General features: G+C 41.3%; 1 protein-coding gene across 1 annotated transcript; it reads right to left on the reverse strand.

Moving 5' to 3' along the window:
• Positions 1-6: 6 nt before the first annotated feature.
• LOC133482462 (solute carrier family 13 member 2-like) lies at positions 7-12,547 on the reverse strand. Its single transcript, XM_061782625.1, has 13 exons — positions 12,287-12,547; positions 8,955-9,083; positions 8,698-8,834; positions 8,357-8,604; positions 8,229-8,267; positions 7,704-7,878; positions 4,005-4,127; positions 3,720-3,929; positions 3,283-3,377; positions 2,471-2,586; positions 2,240-2,401; positions 1,480-1,617; positions 7-1,170 (listed from the first exon to the last, which is right to left on the reverse strand). Exons 1-13 carry the CDS (start codon positions 12,386-12,388, stop codon positions 1,042-1,044), a joined length of 1,803 nt encoding a protein of 600 aa, XP_061638609.1. The 5' UTR covers positions 12,389-12,547; the 3' UTR covers positions 7-1,041.
• Between the last annotated feature and the right edge of the window lie 5,215 nt (positions 12,548-17,762).

Below are 17,762 nucleotides of genomic sequence, written 5' to 3' on the forward strand. Positions count from 1 at the left end.
AAGCACTTCTCTTATACACATTTATTGTCTTGGAAGCTCAACATAACTCACTTGCACACACAAAAAAATGTTACAATCAAGTTTAAAGCAACGACAACACTTTCAAAAATCACATTTCGTTCGTATTATTCCATATGGTCAAGGTCAGGGCCCAATTCATATGAAACATATAAGCTCACATGTAACCTCAGTATGCCAAACAATAACACTTAACTTGCTTCCTAGGAGAATATTAAAATATACAGTTGACTGAAAAAAGAAAACCAAAAAAATGTGGACTTTTCTCGTGAGTACAATTGAATGTGCACATTAGGAAAACAGTAGAGTGAGAAATCATGTATGAACACTGTTTGAACACTATTAGGTACACTTGCACAATCTAATAAGATCCAATAATTAAAAAAAAAAGCTGTATCAAATATTTTGCCTCTACAGAAATAACAATTGCTCAGTTTTGATTGATAGTTTTAAAAGAGCTGTTAACATAATAATTTTTATTGTGGGCATGTTGTAGAGGTACAGTGCATCATATTTGGAACTGTTTTGAAAAGTTGACCCTGGTGTAATCTAACAAAATAAGACACACTATTAGCAACAGCTGCTACAGTTCTACAGCCATAATATTAAACATACTGCTAATTATAATATCTCTCTGACAGTGTCATCAAAACTGAGCATTATTATTTTTGTAAAGGCAGATTTGTTCGATAAAGCTCTTGCATTGGATGCTCTTGGATTGTGCAGTGGCCCAAAAATGTATCATGGCAAGGTTGTGTGTGGTTGTGGATCAAATACTATAATTTTATATAGTGTGTGACTTCAGGAACATCAAGTTCTAATCGGCCTGACTAACTAGAGATTTGCTCCACTGTATTGTGCTCATTTATTTGAAAATATTACAAAAATTAGTCCCAGTGTTTGCAGCCACATGTCCATTTGGCCGTGATTGGCCTAAATGTTCAATAAGCTCAATTGAGCACAATTTGATGATGCAAAGAAAAAAGCGCTATTTGATGGTGCAGTTTTTCCCTGAAATTAAATTCAAGGATTATTAGTAACATTTGCCCAACTGGGGAAGGTGTTCAGATCGAACATGGCCACCCCCCACGTGTTAATGCCAATATTGATGGTCAGGACTCCAAGGAAGTTCAGGATGAACCCAGCTTTGGCCTGAAAACACAAACAATATTATATCAAAAAGTTCTTGTATTGCATCTCATTCAGATTGCGTAGGCGTACCTAAAGTTGTGGCGGATGTATACTGCGCATTGATTTTGCTTTTAGAGTGAATATATCTGTTAGCTCAGTTTCCACAGTAATAGTTGGATGTTTTGTTTTTACAAATAAATAGTATATGATCAGACAAAGGATTAATATAAGCTGCTTTTATCCAAAATTGGATTCCACATCTCTCTACCCAAAGCACACCAGCACCACACACTGAGACTTTACTGTACGTTGTGTAAGGCCATCACTCACCATGTCCATGACTTTAAGGTTGCCGTAGGAGAAGGCGATGGCGTTGGGGGGCGTGGCCACAGGCAGCATGAAAGCCAGAGATGCAGCGATGGTGCAGGGAAACATTACGTACAGCGGGTGGATCTTAATGGCGGTGGCCTAGGGAAGCCAATGGAAAACAGTTTGATGTGAGACCTCAGACTGCGATGATTTGAACATACACCTCTTTGCAGCCAAGGCAAAACTTTTATTACACATAAAATATCTCATCAAATTTTATCTTGTAAGATTATGACTTTGTTGTAACATTACAACTTCATTCTCAAAACATTGTGAATTTATCCTCATAACGTTATGACTTTATTATCTTAACTTTCTTCTTGTTCAACTCTGCCTTTATTTTACCAACATCACAACATTAACATTTCATCTTATAAAAATAATGATTCATGTTCTTACAGTTAGGAGTTGATTCTCGTAACATTACAGCTATCTTGTTAAGTCAGTTAATACTTTATTCTCGTATTATTACAACTTTATTCTCAAAACAACGAGATGAAATTGTTCTTCTTATGTGATTACTTTGTTGTCCTAACATGATCACTTTGTTTTCATGTCACAAGATAATTCTCGGTATGGCTGTAGATTAAGGACCAATACATGAAAAAAAATATACATTATTATACAACAATAAAGGTCTTCAATGTTAAGTCCTGGAGAGAAATAAGATGGTGGTGATTGGGGGTTTGGGGGAGTCAAAGTATATCGTGTTGGCTCTCACCATGGCACCGAGTATCGGTAGAAACAGGGTGGTGGTAGCAGTGTTGCTGGAACATTCCGTGAACATGGCCACCATCAGACACAGCAGGATGGAGATACCAAAGGGAGGGATGCTCTGCAGTGGTACGAGACTTTCCCCTAACCACGTGGACAGCCCAGACACCTTAACCAAACAACTCTGTCCAAATGTCTGTGGAAAGAATTCAATTGGGAAAATGTGGTGTGAGCTTACCTCACTACCGTGGGCTAAAGCAAATCCTCCTCCCAGGAGTAAAAGGATGTTCCAAGGCATCTTTTCATGGACAATTTCCCAAGTAAGAAGAGGAGGCGCAGCTTCAGCAGGGCCTCCTGTTTGAAGATAAGAAATTATTTGAACAAATGGTTTCGACATGGTCAACCATGGCCATGGTAAAAGCTTACACTAAATGTGCAAAGATCATAAAAACACACCTTGAAGAGAACAAAAAATGTCATAAACTACTAAAAGACAAGAACATGTTGAAAATGTATAGATTCATGGACATTTTCCACAAAATATACAGTGGCACCTCAAAGTCATCTTTCTGTAGACAGAAGCCAAACTCATTGCGAGGCAGCAAATACACAACGTTTGAATTGGCAAAAGAGAGAAAATTATTCATTCACACACAAGCAATTTTGTGTGAAGGTGCAACATGTGGTTGTCCAAAATTGACCTTGCAGATATCAGGCTACAAATGAGGAAGGAGATCTGATAACGGTTATATGAAAACACAGAATCAGCTAAATGGCTTTTAACAAGCCCTAAAAGTTACTGACAGTATCTTTATATGTTATCGTTCAACGGAAGAGAGAATAGATGTGATTGTAAAACCTCTCCTGACAAGCCCGCTGGAAATTTACTGCACTAGATGCAGAGCCAACTGCGCAGAGGCAACTATAGCTCTTTATTTTTACTGTCTAACTGGTTGACGTGAGCATAAATAAAAGATAAGCAAAATTATGAACTACTAAGATTGTTAACGTACTTGCACATGGTAGATAACGGGTGAACAGCTTGCCTACCGTCCTCAGATGTCCCGCCACATCTGGGAAATTTGGAGGGGATGCAGAAGAACAGTGCTGACATTAAAATAGCCACGGTCCCATCTGTGACGTAACTGATGAGTAAACACATGAAAAAAAAAGTGTATAAAACAGTGTAAAATAATGTGGACAAAACAAAAAGACAGGATGTTTGATGAGCCAGGTTGCCATCTAACACTCCATTAGACTGCCATTTTGGATTAAAACAGCTTCCATGTGTCCCGTTGCTCAACTTAACAACACTTAAAAATTGAGGACGTCATTGTAATTCTACAGGTGGAAAAAAAGATTGAAAACCTTGGAGTCTAATAATAAGGCCAAAGGGGTCATTGGGTTTAACTTGAGGGACAGAAATTGATTTCAACTGTACACCTAAATTATTTTTGACACTGATCAATAGTCCTTGTCGTACTCACGCTTTATTTTGGTTGAAGAGAACTGTGGCCCAGCCTGGTATGAAGCCAGGCTCCCTGGTAAACCACAGAAGAACCAGCAGCGTGAAGATAACCAGCACACTGGCCTCAGCGAAGCTCATCTTGCCCAACCTTTTGTACTCCTCTTTGATTACCTGGTAGGCCTCCTTGTCACCTGCGCTCTCTGCACCGCATCCAAATGACCTTTTGAAACTGGAAAAGCCCAATAAAATACTTTGTCTAATCGTAGTGTGGTTAGCTGTTCAAAGTCTAAAAACTCTGACTTACTTGAGGCCCAGAAACATAAACTGTAACCACAACCAAGCTAAGGCCAGCATGAGAATCATGTTGGGGAATGCAAAGCCAAACCAGCTTGCAAAATTGATGACACCACCATTTTCCGGAAAAAGTCTGTGGGTGAAGGTAGGAAATAACAGTTTAGAGGGGAGCTGTAAAATTGTGTCAATACTGGCAATGAAATACTGTAATAGTATTGCTTCAAAGCACTTAATAACAGATTTCAACAAAAGAGTACAAACACATCTATGGTAGGTATTTTTTTGTTTTGATACTCAAATCTCCTAAAGCGTGCCAAAATCATTGCTGCATACCATAACATTTTCCAGCAAACATACTTGGGGGTACGAACTGTAGTGGTACAGTAGCGGTAGAATTGAGCTACACTGCTGTCCCATAGCTGGTCAAGTGACAACAGTGAAATCGCAATAGACATCGCACAAAACTTACAATTAAACATCTAAGGTCAGATTTTCACATTTAAAAACAAAAATTCCCAGAGGAAATGTAAATTTTATTAATCCGTTGCTGATTTAGTGTCACATCACAAAACCTTTATAAAACAAAAAACGGGCTGTGTATTAATTTAAAACTTATATAAAAATATAAAATATGATATATCCATCCATCCTTTTTATGTACCGCTTATCCTCACTAGGGTTGCGGGCGTGCTGGAGCCTATCCCAGCTGTCTTCGGGCGAGAGGCGGGGCACACCCTGAACTGGTTGCCAGCTAATCGCAGGGCACATATAAACAAACAACCATTCGTACTCACAGACACGCCTCTGGGAAATTTAGAGTCTTCAATCAACCTAACACGCATGTTTTTAGGAAGTGGGAGGAATCCGGAGTACCGGAGAAAACTCACGCAGGCACGGGGAGAACATGCAAACTCCACACAGCCGCGGGGCCGGGATTTTAATCCCGAACCTCAGAACTGTGAGGCAGATGTGCTAACCAGTCGTTCACCGTGTCGTCAATATGATAATTCTTATATTTTACATTATATGTAAGTACATTATCATCTGTATTAAAAAAAACACACTTGTGGAGTTAAATCAATAATTAGTCTCACTAGATATGCTTAAATCTTGTCAAATCTGACAATTATGGTTTATGAATTATGATTTTTTTTGTGCGCTTTTCAGGTATTTTTTTCCTTCAAATTTTGATGGTTTCCAAATTGCACAACCTCAGGGGAGTTTGAAATTTAAGCCCCCGTTGCAATATCCGCACGTAACATTCTGTGAACTGTTCCTCTTTGTTTATTATATTTTTAGGTACTGAAGCGCGTGTCATGCTAATATAATGTAATAACTGTTAACATAGCAGCGCTGTAAGTGTCTGGCCTAAACACCCCGCAATTAAAATGCTAATGCAGATTAGTGGTTAAGCATTGTACAACCCCAATTCCAATGACGTTGGGACGTTGTGTTAAACATAAATAAAAATAGAATACAATGATTTGCAAATCATGTTAAACCTATATTTAATTGAATACACTACAAAGACGAGATATTTAATGTTCAAACTGATACACTTTATTGTTTTTAACAAATAATCATTATGGCTGCAACACGTTTCAAAAAAGCTGGGACGGGGCCATGTTTACCTCTATGTTACATCACCTTTTCTTTTAACAACATCCAATAAACGTTTGGGTACTGAGGACACTAATTGTTGAAGCTTTGTAGGTGGAATTCTTTCCCATTCTTGCTTGATGTACAGCTTCAGCTATTCAACAGTCCGGGGTCTCCGTTGTCGTATTTTACGCTTCATAATGCGCCACACATTTTCAATGGGAGACAGGTCTGGACTGCAGGCAAGCCAGTCTAGTACCTGCGCTCTTTTACTACGAAGCCAGGCTGTAACACATGCAGAATGTGGTTTGGCATTGTCTTGCTGAAATAAGCAGGGGCGTCCATGAAAAAGACGTTGCTTGGATGGCAGCATATGTTTCTCCAATAGCTGTATGTACCTTTCAGCATTAATGGTGCCATCACAGATGTGTAAGTTACCCATGCCATTGGCACTAACACAGCCCCATAACATCACAGATGCTGGCTTTTGAACTTTGTGTCCATAACAGTCTGGATGGTTCTTTTCCTCTTTGGCCCGGAGGACACGACGTCCACAATTTCCAAAAACAATTTGAAATGTGGACTCGTCAGACCACAGAACACTTTTCCACTTTGCATCAGTCCATCTTAGATGAGCTCGGGCCCAGAGAAGCCGGTGGCGTTTCTGGGTGTTGTTGATAAATGGCTTTTGATTTGCATAGTAGAGTTTTAAGTTGCACTTACGGATGTAGCGCCGAACTGTATTTACTGACATTGGTTTTCTGAAGTGTCCCTGAGCCCATGTGGTGATATCCTTGACGCATTGTTGTCGGTTTTTGATGCAGTGCCGCCTGAGGGATCGAAGGTCACGGGCATTCAATGTTGGTTTTCGGCCTTGCCGCTTACATGCAGTGATTTCTCGAGATTCTCTGAACCTTTTGATGATATTATGGGCCGTAGATGATGAAATCCCTAAATTTCTTGCGATTGTACGTTGAGGAGCATTGTCCTTAAACTGTTCGACTATTTCTGACGCACTTGTTCACAAAGAGGTGAACCTCACCCCATCTTTGCTTGTGAATGACTGAGCAATTCAGGGAAGCTCCTTTTATACCCAATCATGGCACCCACCTGTTCCCAATTAGCCTGTTCACCTGTGGGATGTTCCAGACAGGTTTTTGATGAACATTCCTCAACTTTTTTGCCACCTGTCCCAGCTTTTTTGGAACGTGTTGCAGCCATAAAATCCTAAATTAATGATTATTTGCTAAAAACAAAGTTTATCAGTTTGAACACTAAATATCTTGTCTTTGTAGTGTATTCAATTAAATATAGGTTGAACATGATTTGCAAATCATTGTATTCTGTTTTTATTTAGGTTTAACACAACGTCCCAACTTCATTGGAATTGGGGTTGTAAATTGGGCCTTGGCAAACCGAACACTTGATGGGAATGTAACAGTGGTGTCAAATCAGATCACTCTAGGTATATTCCTGTACTGCTCAAAAACCCCCAGGTGCATACTGTATTTGCATGGCATCTTGGAATTTCTACAATATATTGTGATGTGTTAACAATATAATATTCATCCGTCCATTTTCTGAGCCGCTTCTCCTCACTAGGGTCGCGGGCGTGCTGGAGCCTATCCCAAGTATCATCGGGCAGGAGGCGGGGTACACCCTGAACCGGTTGCCAGCCAATCGCAGGGCACATACGAACAAACAACCATTCGCACTCACATTCACACCTACGGGCAATTTAGAGTCTCCAATGCATGCATGTTTTTGGGATGTGGGAGGAAACCGGAGTGCCCGGAGAAAACCCACGCAGGCACGGGGAGAACATGCAAACTCCACACAGGCGGGGCCGGGGATTGAACCCGGGTCTTCAGAACTGTGAGGCTGACGCTCTAACCAGTCGTCCACCGTGCCGCCAATATAATATTTTTTTATTATATTTTTTTGTATTTCTTTAACATCAGTAACAGTATCTCCAAACATACACAATCAACTTCTGAGAGAATAGCAGTTTGTAGTAATATCAAGCATCAACATTGGAAAGTAAGCCACACACACTAGATGAATTGAATGAGCTTAACAAACGTGCGTGTTGTATAATACAAGTACGTACTTATCAATCTGGCCCTTCAGGATGACATTGGGTGTGGTTCCAGTGAGTGTAGCTGTCCCTCCGATGCTTGCTGCATAACACACACACAGACTCATGCCTTTGGTCAGCTTCATGTACTTTTGCTCCCGCTTGTTTCTACGCTGTTCTGCCATCTCTGGACTCCAAGCGCAACCCTCTGAATGGAGAGATTTGAGACTTTCAGTGCAACCTTCCCAAATGAGCTACCAAATGAGCAACTATGAACGTTAATGGGATTTGGCCTTGGTACCTTTTATATTTTATCATAGTTTCAGCACTAAATGATTAGGTGCTAACAAGATGCAGATGTTTTAATATTTTGATGGCAACACATCTTTCATCTATGTCAGTTTGTGCCTTTAAAGAACTGCATGCTGTATGCTTATAAAAACCACACTAACACCCACACTTTTCTATATTAGTCAATGGTTGCCAACAAAGCCCCCATCCACTTTCAATACCCCTGTTATCTCAAAAACAAATTAAAAAAAAAAGATAAAAACCTACTTGAAACATCATTGTCTGTCACATCCACGTTATCTCGATCTGAAAAAGCAGAAATACATCCAAAGAGAAGATTAACAACCAATGAATGTCTTTAGCAAACTAGCTAACTCTTGGGGTGACACACTCACCCATGTTGATGCTGCTGCCCTTCTGTTTAACCTCCTTGCATTCATTAGTGTCATTCATCTCAAAGCCCTGGTTTTCCATGCCGTGCCTGGCAGCCTGGAGATCCTGAGCTCTTTCTTCAGCGTTGGCTTCCGAGTCACTGAGCTGCTGCAGCACGGCGTTGGCGATGGGCAGCATCATGGCCGTGGACGCCGTGTTACTAATCCACATGGACAAGAAGGCTGTGGTGCCCATGAAGCCGATCATCAGGCTGACAAGACAATTAAAACTAATACATTAGAAGGGCACATGAAGCTGTTATTTTGGACAAGGACTGCTACAAATAGAGGATGTGAAGTCTTACAACGAAGGTTTGACACCGACAAAAAGCAGGACCTGGAGGGCAATTCTCTTGTGTAGGTTCCAGTGCTCCACAGCGATGGCCACCAGCAACCCACCAATGAAGAGCATGTTGGAGTCTTTCAGGTACTGGATGCACACCTGGGTCACAGTGACACGTGTTGCACACGTTAGGGAACTTTTTCGGTTAAATGACTACTCAGCCACTTCCTGTTCAAGTAGAGACCCACAAAATGTCATATACTGTACAGCTGCAGATACCTCATCTGACTCCATGATCTTCATCATGGGGAAAAGAATGACAGGGAGCAGGGCCGTTGCAGCCAGAGGGATGCACTCCGTACACCAGTACAGAGCCATTAGGATGATCACAAAGCCACATTTTGCCTCCTGTATGATATAATGTACATTCAAGAGACAAAACACACAGCGTGACACACACTATGAAAATCACAGAAAAGATGGAAGTAGCACACATTAATTGCACAATGTAATCACTGCTCTGTATGAAATATAAAACACATTCGAAAGAAAATTACTGAATTAAGGGATCCATCCCATCCTCACCGTTGGAATCGTACTATTGGTAAAATGTGCTGTTTCCTTGAGAATGTTTTAATATCATAGAGAACCCCAAAGGGTGGACAAGAACTTCAAAACAATGTGAACATAACTCATGTCAAACAGTGATGAGATACATTCAACAGACAGTGTTTGAATGAATGGAGCGTTAGCCTATCAACAGAATGATTTTTTATTTTTTTTAATGATTTATCAGGCTTTACAATTGTACAGTGCAAGGTCACTGATGGAAGCTCCTTCCTGAACAAGATTAGTATAGTAGGTGTGGAAGCCCGTAAAGGCAATAAAGATGCAATAAAATGTCACCACAATATTATGATTTGCTTTGATTATTCTGACAACAACTCAGTCAGCCCTTAACATTTATGTACAGTATGTAGTGTTACGCATTCAACTCATTCTACTTTAAAGGCATTAAAATGTACAGTATGTGTATCAATTTAACTTGCCATTTTTATATCAGTTCTAATTCCATTGGGGTTTTTATCCAACATGAGAAAAGCTGGTACACTTACGTCACAATGGTCATGCTGCTTGAGAATTTAGTGTGTGAAAAGTATCTTGGCAGACAAATAATAGGCCCGTGGCAGTATGACAGTTCTGACATTTAGAAGCAGTCGTCGTCTAGAACAGCACAGTTTGCTGTACTCATATTTAATTTACACACCTTGTTGTTTGGGAGGTTATGAGTCGGTGGGGAGAATACTTCAAAGACCTTCTCAATTCCACCGACAAGCCTTCCCATGAGGAAGCAGAGTCTAGGTTCTCTGAGGCGGGCTCTCCTATCTCTGGGGTTGAGGTCACCGAGGTGGTTAAAAAGCTCCTCGGTGGCAAGGCCCCGGGGGTGGATGAGATTCGCCCGGAGTTCCTAAAGGCTCTGGATGTTGTGGGGCTGTCCTGGTTGACACGCCTCTGCAACATCGCGTGGACATCGGGGACAGTGCCTCTGGATTGGCAGACTGGGGTGGTGGTCCCCCTTTTTAAGAAGGGGGACCGGAAGGTGTGTTCCAACTACAGGGGGATCACACTCCTCAGCCTCCCTGGTAAGGTCTATTCAGGGGTGCTGGAGAGGAGGGTCCGTCGCGAAGTCGAATCTCAGATCCAGGAGGAGCAGTGTGGTTTTCGTCCTGGCCGTAGAACAGTGGACCAGCTCTACACCCTCTGCAGCGTCCTCGAGGGTGCATGGGAGTTCGCCCCACCCAGTCTACATGTGTTTTGTGGACTTGGTGAAGCCGTTCGACCGTGTCCCTCGGGGAGTCCTGTGGGGGGTGCTTCGGGAGTATGGGGTACCGAACCCCCTGATACGGGCTGTTCAGTCCCTGTACGACCGGAGTCAAGAGTTTGGTCCGCATATCCCGCAGTAAGTCGGACTCGTTCCCGGTGAGGGTTGGACTCCGCCAAGGCTGCCGTTTGTCACCGATTCTGTTCATAACTTTTATGGACAGAATTTCCAGGTGCAGCCGAGACGTAGAGGGGGTCCGGTTTGGTGGGCTCATTATTGCATCTCTACTTTTTACAGATGATGTGGTTATGTTTGCTTTATCAAGCCGTGATCTCCAACTCTCACTGGAGCAGTTAGCAACAGAGTGTGAAGCGGCTGGGATGAGAATCAGCACCTCCAAATCTGAGACCATGGTCCTCAGTCGGAAAAGGGTGGCGTGCCCTCTCCAGGTCGGGGATGAGATCCTGCCCCAAGTGGAGGAGTTCAAGTATCTTGGGGTCTTGTTCACGAGTGAGGGAAGAATGGAACGGGAGATCGACAGGCGGATCGGTGCACCGTCTGCAGTGATGCGGACTTTGTATTGGTCCGTTGTGGTAAAGAAGGAGCTAAGCCGAAAGGCGAAGCTCTCAATTTACCAGTCGATCTACGTTCCCGCCCTCACCTATGGTCACGAGCTGTGGGTCGTGACCGAAAGAACAACATCCCGGATACAAGCGGACGAAATGAGTTTCCTCCGCAGGGTGTCCGGGCTATCCATTAGAGACATGGGTGAGAAGCTTGGTCATCCGGGAGGATCTCAGAGTAGAGCCGCTGCTCCTCCACATCGAGAGGAGCCAGATGAAGTGGCTGGGGCATCTGATTCGGATGCCTCCCCGGTGAGGTGTTCCGGGCACGTCCCACCGGGAGGAGACCCCGGGGACGACCCAGGACACGCTGGAGAGACTATGTCTTTCGGCTGGCCTGGGAACACCTCGGGATCCCCCCGGAAGAACTGGATGAAGTGGCTGGGGAGAGTGAAGTCTGGGCATCCCTGCTAGAGCGACTACCCCCGCGACCTGACCTCGGATAAGCGGTAGAAAATGGATGAATGGATGGATGGATGGATGGATGGATGGATGTTGTGTTCTCTATGATAATTTATTTATTACACTGAGTCTGACTGCACTTCTTATTCTAGGTAATTGTACATTTATCTTGACACATGGAAAAAAACAAATGTGAAACTAATTGGTGTATTTTAATTGCATACAATGAGCACAGTGATCCCAAAAAGCAACATTTCCCACACCTAAAACTCAAATATTTCCATCATGATGTTGGAAACCACCATTGTAGGACAGAGAGGTTTTATATGACAAAAATCTCCTCAAATATATGATGAAGTCACCACAAAGATCTCTACTGTTGAGAATGTAGCATCAGGAGACAATCAATGGAAAGGTCAGTAATGAATAATCTCATGCTAGTCTACAGGGGATGGACATATGCAGTTATTTAATTGTTACAGAGGAGGGGAAAAACTGATTATGCCCCTAATGGCCATTACTCACTCACAACTCTATTTATTATAAGACAATTCATTAGGTGCACTTTCAATATCTATACAGTAGTTAGAAATCAAAAGTTACTTAAGCTCAGTTTTGATTGAAACTATCTGAGCGCTTTTCATTAAAACAATGTTTATTAATGTTGTGATACAGCTCTTATATTACATCTCATTAGTGCTCACATGAGTACTTCACTGGTCCATAAATCAACAGCATCAATCCCAAATAAGAGTCATTCTTACCGAGGTGGGGATGACGAGAGGCAGAGGCAGCAGTAGGAGCGGTGTGAGAACTATCACAGTATAATTCCGATACCTCCATAGCCATGTACAGAATATAGCCATGATCGAGAAGCTGTGCTACACATTCAAAGTATTGAAAGGGTCAGCGGGCCAAGAAAAAAAAAAAGGATTAGTGACTGTTCTATTCAAGAGACTATCAAATGAGATCACAGTTTAAATAGCAGTTCACTTGTATGTCTTCCTGAAAGCAATTAAAAATTAACCCCAGAGGGAGAAAGGGGCCCTCGTGTGCTCCCATGTGTTTTCAGATGGGAAGATAAGGCAATGTGCTATAGAGACAATAAAAGCAGAGAAAAGGTTAGCTTAAGCTTAATCTTGACTCTAAGATGTCGCCGCTGCCAAGTCTGTTTCGATGTAGGGAGACGAAAAACATTTTTCAGATGGCTCATTTGGTCATTGTCTCCCGACAAGTAGCAGTGCCAAGATGGAGCATCATACAAAAACAACTGTTAGACAAGGTGAATAGGGGAAATAACTAGAAAGGCAGTAACAAATTAAAACTATTCCAAGCAAAAATAAACTATTTTTTTTCTAAGTCAGAGAGAACATGCAAGGCCAAAGTACTATGAGATAACAAGGTTAATGGCCTTGTAAATGACTGGTGGGTGTGACTGTGACAGAACAATGTAGGGATTTCCATTTAATTCTGCGCAAGGAAGAAATGTAGACAAACCAGACCAACCTCCTGCTCTACCATTGTGTGTGCATGTGTAGAAGTGTGAGAGCAGCCCACCTGGTACATGCGCAACAAAAATATTTCATAATTACAATAATTAAAACAAAAATCAACATTTTGTTCGCAATTATAGACACAAAAGAAAACAAAGACTTAAAATACCAATCTAGTAGAGAGGTTTCGCCCAAAATATAAGCCTTTGACTTTCATGATGCCAAGGTCCCCTTTGGTATAATGCCCCTTAGGGTCATACAAACAAATATATCTGATAAGACACAAGTGAGATCACACTTTGTATGGGAAATAGACAATTTCCTGAAAATACCCTAGAGCCCGTATGTTGCTTCTGTTTTCGCTAGACTGACACGTGGCATCAAAGTGTACATTTTGTGGTTCAAGGAATCCAATAAAATAGGCCTCAAGTTTTATAAACCAAAGGTTTTCCCCTTACTATTGCAATTGGTGCGCAACATTTATATATATAAAAAATATAATATAATATAAAAAAAGTGTCATCAGACTGGCTTTACTTATCTTTTCCTTGAAAATGTTCTATTTAAGCATGTGCAGCTACTTCTGTACATCACAGTCATCCAAAGTAGCATGAGATTTCAAACAGTAAGGAGTAGCCTTTGCCAATAAGTTCCCGTGACTACAAATCCCATCGTAACCAGGGGCTGTTAGAGCTGTGGCAGGTGCTGTTGTCAGAGGTGACATGTAAGCACCACAACTAGCTAGCGCAACACTAGTTAATTTCATTATCTGAATCAGAATCATCTTTACTTGCCAAGTATGTCCAAAACACACACAAGGAATTTGTCTCCGGTAATTGGGGCCGCTCTAGTACGACAACAGACAGTCAATTGACAGAGAACACTTTTGAGACATAAAGACATTGACAAAAACAAAAACAGTCACTGAGCAATAAAGGGTTGCTAGTTATCTGGTAATGCCGATACATTTTTTTTTTTGACAATTGTGCAAAAAGATGCAGAGTCCTCTAGCACTTCGAATGACTAATGTTGCAATAGTCCGGTGCAATGACCCATTGTGCAAAGGGCGTCGAGACTTCAAGCGAGTAGTGCGATAATCTGGGACAATGTTGATTGTGCAAATGTTGCAGATACTCCTCAATCAATCTTCAAATGGAGCAGATGCTACTCTGGCATGAGTGGCCAGTATTGGTCAACAACAGATATGCAAATAGTGCAGCTTGGCGAGACTACTACAGTGAGCGCACAAGCAATATATAATTGGCCCAACAGAAATGTGACAACAAACTCAAGACAAAAAAATTGCCAGCATGTTGTAATGGAATTGGAGGTTAGGTGTTTAAGAAGTTGATTGCAAGAGGGAAGAAGCTGTTGTATAACAGCTGTTATAAATAGCTTGCCAGTAACTAGTTTGCTTTATTAGAACTAGCTCGTAACTTAACTTAATTATAACCAGCTAGTAACTAGTTGGCTTCATTAGAACTTGCTAGCTACTCACTGGTTAACTTAATTATAACTAGTTTGCTAGTAACTAGTATCTAACTCATGGAATGCGTTGACCATGACTGGAGTTTATGCTTCCTATATGTCAGTCCACCCAACAGACCGAAGAAATTGGATCCTTCGTCCTCTCTTCTGAGAAACCATTGTTTAAAAAAAAATAATAATAAATGCAATCATACTCCAAAGCTGTAGAGAGCACCTAAGTGCTGAAGCCATTAAGGGATCTACCTGTGTTTATAGGGGATATTAGTGGTGCTAGTCAGTATACAGTTCAGCTGATGACTCAGAATTTCACTGGTGTGGCACAAAAGCTGCAGAAGTGGTTTTGATTGAGAAACAAAAAACTGAGAGAGTAGGGCTGCGTATAGTGAAGACCCTCACGATTCAATTCTTTAGGTTTTGATTCGATTTGATTGGATGATGATTTAAACACTATGATGATTCAGTAAGTAGAGATACACAAATAGAGTCCCTGTTGACAGTTTTTAAAAGATTTCATGCCCATGTGGTCACCTCACATTTTTGAGCAATAAAATATTTTAATGTTTTTTTTTTTGCACAATAACTTCTTTATGGGGGCGGCACGGTGGACGACTGGTTAGAGCGTCAGCCTCACAGTTCTGAGGACCCGGGTTCAATCCCTGGCCCCGCCTGTGTGGAGTTTGCATGTTCTCCCCGTGCCTGCGTGGGTTTTCTCCGGGCACTCCGGTTTCCTCCCACATCCCAAAAACATGCATTAATTGGAGACTCTAAAATTGCCCGTAGGTGTGACTGTGAGTGCGAATGGTTGTTTGTTTCTATGTGCCCTGCGATTGGCTGGCAACCAGTTCAGGGTGTACCCCGCCTCCTGCCCGATGACAGCTGGGATAGGCTCCAGCGCGCCCGTGACCCTAGTGAGGAGAAGCGGCTCAGAAAATGGATGGATGGATGGAACTTCTTTATGTATAAAGTATAAAAGTAAAAACAAAAATTACAGATCTGCATAAATGCTGAAAAAGTAAAGCGCAAGTAAACCTAACGAATTTACTGTATGTAATGTTATGTAAACTTAACTATTTGCTCTTGTAAATTGTGATTAAAATAAAAAATTCTGCCTGGCTGGCACAACCTCTCCAGAACACAGAACTTTTCTGTGTTCTGGAATTACGCAGGAATCCATGATTATATTATTATGTCTACAGCACTTTGTTACCACCGCAGCTATTATGAAAGCACTATATAAATAATGAGTTGAGTTGAGTAAAAAGTGCATGAGTGTCAAGTTCACGACATTGGCTCACACTCTAAACATTAACATGTGAACCATTCAATTAACCGTGTCTCTTATGTGGTGTAGTGGGAAATAAAAAGGAACAATTGCATGTTTTACCTTCAACTGTCATGGCATGGGGGATAATGTTTTGTTTTGATTTTTTTAACTTGAAATCAATTTTATCGAATTCCTTGACCCCAAAAATGTACACTTTGTCACTAAATTTGTCATCATAGCCATAACAGAAGATATTGAGCTCTCAAGTATGGTTGGTAGCCATTTAAAAAAATAAAAAATAAAAAATTACTGCACTAAGAGTGAAAAGGGGCAGTGGGTCTTTTTAGAACTTACCATAATCCTGTGCTTGTATTTAATTGCTCTCAAGATCAAAGTCCCTCACAGTTACACTGTAAAATAGAATCGCTTACAAAGGTACATTTGTTGCCTGTTGATTATTTTCAATCAAACCTATGACTTACAGTTATAAAATATAAGGTCATAAAACATACAATCTGATTATGTGACGGCTGAAAAAAGAAGCAGTGTTTCTGGCAATATTATTTGCTCATATTCAGCCAAATACTTCACAACTCATTGCATGGCACTTCACAGTGCAGGTGTACAATGACCTGAATCTTTCTGCGAAAGCAACCAAAGAGTTTTTAAAGGAAAATAAGTGGAATGTTATGTAATGGCCAAGCCAATCGACTGACCTGATGCCGATGGAGACAAAACTGAAGGGAGCATCACCAAGGATGAAATTCAGCATCTGGTAATGTCTATGTGTTCCAGACTTCAGGCTGTAATTGACTGCAAAGGATTTGCAAATTCGGCTTATCTGGCTTGGGCCAGGACTGGTTACACTTGCAGGTACATTATATGCATGGTATGTTTTGGATCATGTAAAAAGAACAGGTCGTTTTATAATTTATACTTGACTGACTGGAAAATGAGCACGAACATTTCAGGAGAGTAGTTCTGTAACTTATTATACACTCCACATTCGAACTTGGCGCAAGCATACTGCAACAACGCTTGTAATACATATCCTCTTGAGCTCACACGAACAGGTGGAGGGGAAAATAGTTGTCATTAAACATCCCTAATTATCTTATTATCAAGCCTTCGGTGTGTCACAGTGGAAGGACTTGACTGGCACAAGAAAAGCAGACTTTTAATTAAAGTCCATTAAATCTGTCATCCTGCAAATGATCATGTTGCTTAGATACAATACTTACCCTCAGGTGTAGCAAAGGCATACAAGTTGCCCAAACTGATTCATTTACAGCTTGCACATTCATCTCCAAATAAAAAATAATTATTGCGCACAAATGGATTTTTTTTTTTTATCATCACACAAAGCCACACTTAACGTTTTAACGTTATTATGCATACACCAGCCGCAACATTAGCTAAACCTGCACAATCTTACAAGACTTGAAGCTTAGGTAAAATTTAGTATTTTCTACCCTTACACATTGGTTACGTCAGCTACGGGCAAAACATACTGTATAATTTGTGCAGTTTGACCACACCAAACTAATGAATATGTGCATACACCCCACTGAATGACAATAAAAAAACGGAGCTATTATTTGATGCCGCTCTTGAATGAAACAGTTAATGAAGGCTTGTCATTCATCGAACACAATATGTCAAGGAACATGCAAACACACTTAGTAAATGTGTGAGTCAATTCCGAGAAGATCATTATTACATTATATACTTCTCACCTAAAGTTAGGGATACAGGCTAGATCGACAGGCGGATCGGTGCACCGTCTGCAGTGATGCGGACTTAGTATCAATCCGTTGTGGTAAAGAAGGAGCTAAGCCGAAAGGCGAAGCTCTCGATTTACCGGTCGATCTACGTTCCTACCCTCACCTATGGTCACGAGCTGTGGGTCGTAACCGAAAGAACAAGATCCCGGATACAAGCGGCCGAAATGAGTTTCCTCTGCAGGGTGTCCGGGCTCTCCCTCAGAGATAGAGT

Source organism: Phyllopteryx taeniolatus, chromosome 8, assembly GCF_024500385.1.
Source record: "Phyllopteryx taeniolatus isolate TA_2022b chromosome 8, UOR_Ptae_1.2, whole genome shotgun sequence".
NCBI lineage: Eukaryota > Metazoa > Chordata > Actinopteri > Syngnathiformes > Syngnathidae > Phyllopteryx > Phyllopteryx taeniolatus.

What these genes read in the sequence shown, in the direction of transcription:
- LOC133482462 (XM_061782625.1), bottom strand. Translation starts at nt 12,388, where the DNA reads ATGGCTATATTCTGTACATGGCTATGGAGGTATCGGAATTATACTGTG. An exon ending in CTGAAGGGCCAGATTGATAA is followed by an intron (nt 4,128 to 7,703) that starts GTACGTACTTGT and finishes CTTCACCCACAG; the next exon opens with ACTTTTTCCGGAAAATGGTG. An exon ending in TTTATGTTTCTGGGCCTCAA is followed by an intron (nt 3,930 to 4,004) that starts GTAAGTCAGAGT and finishes GGGCTTTTCCAG; the next exon opens with TTTCAAAAGGTCATTTGGAT.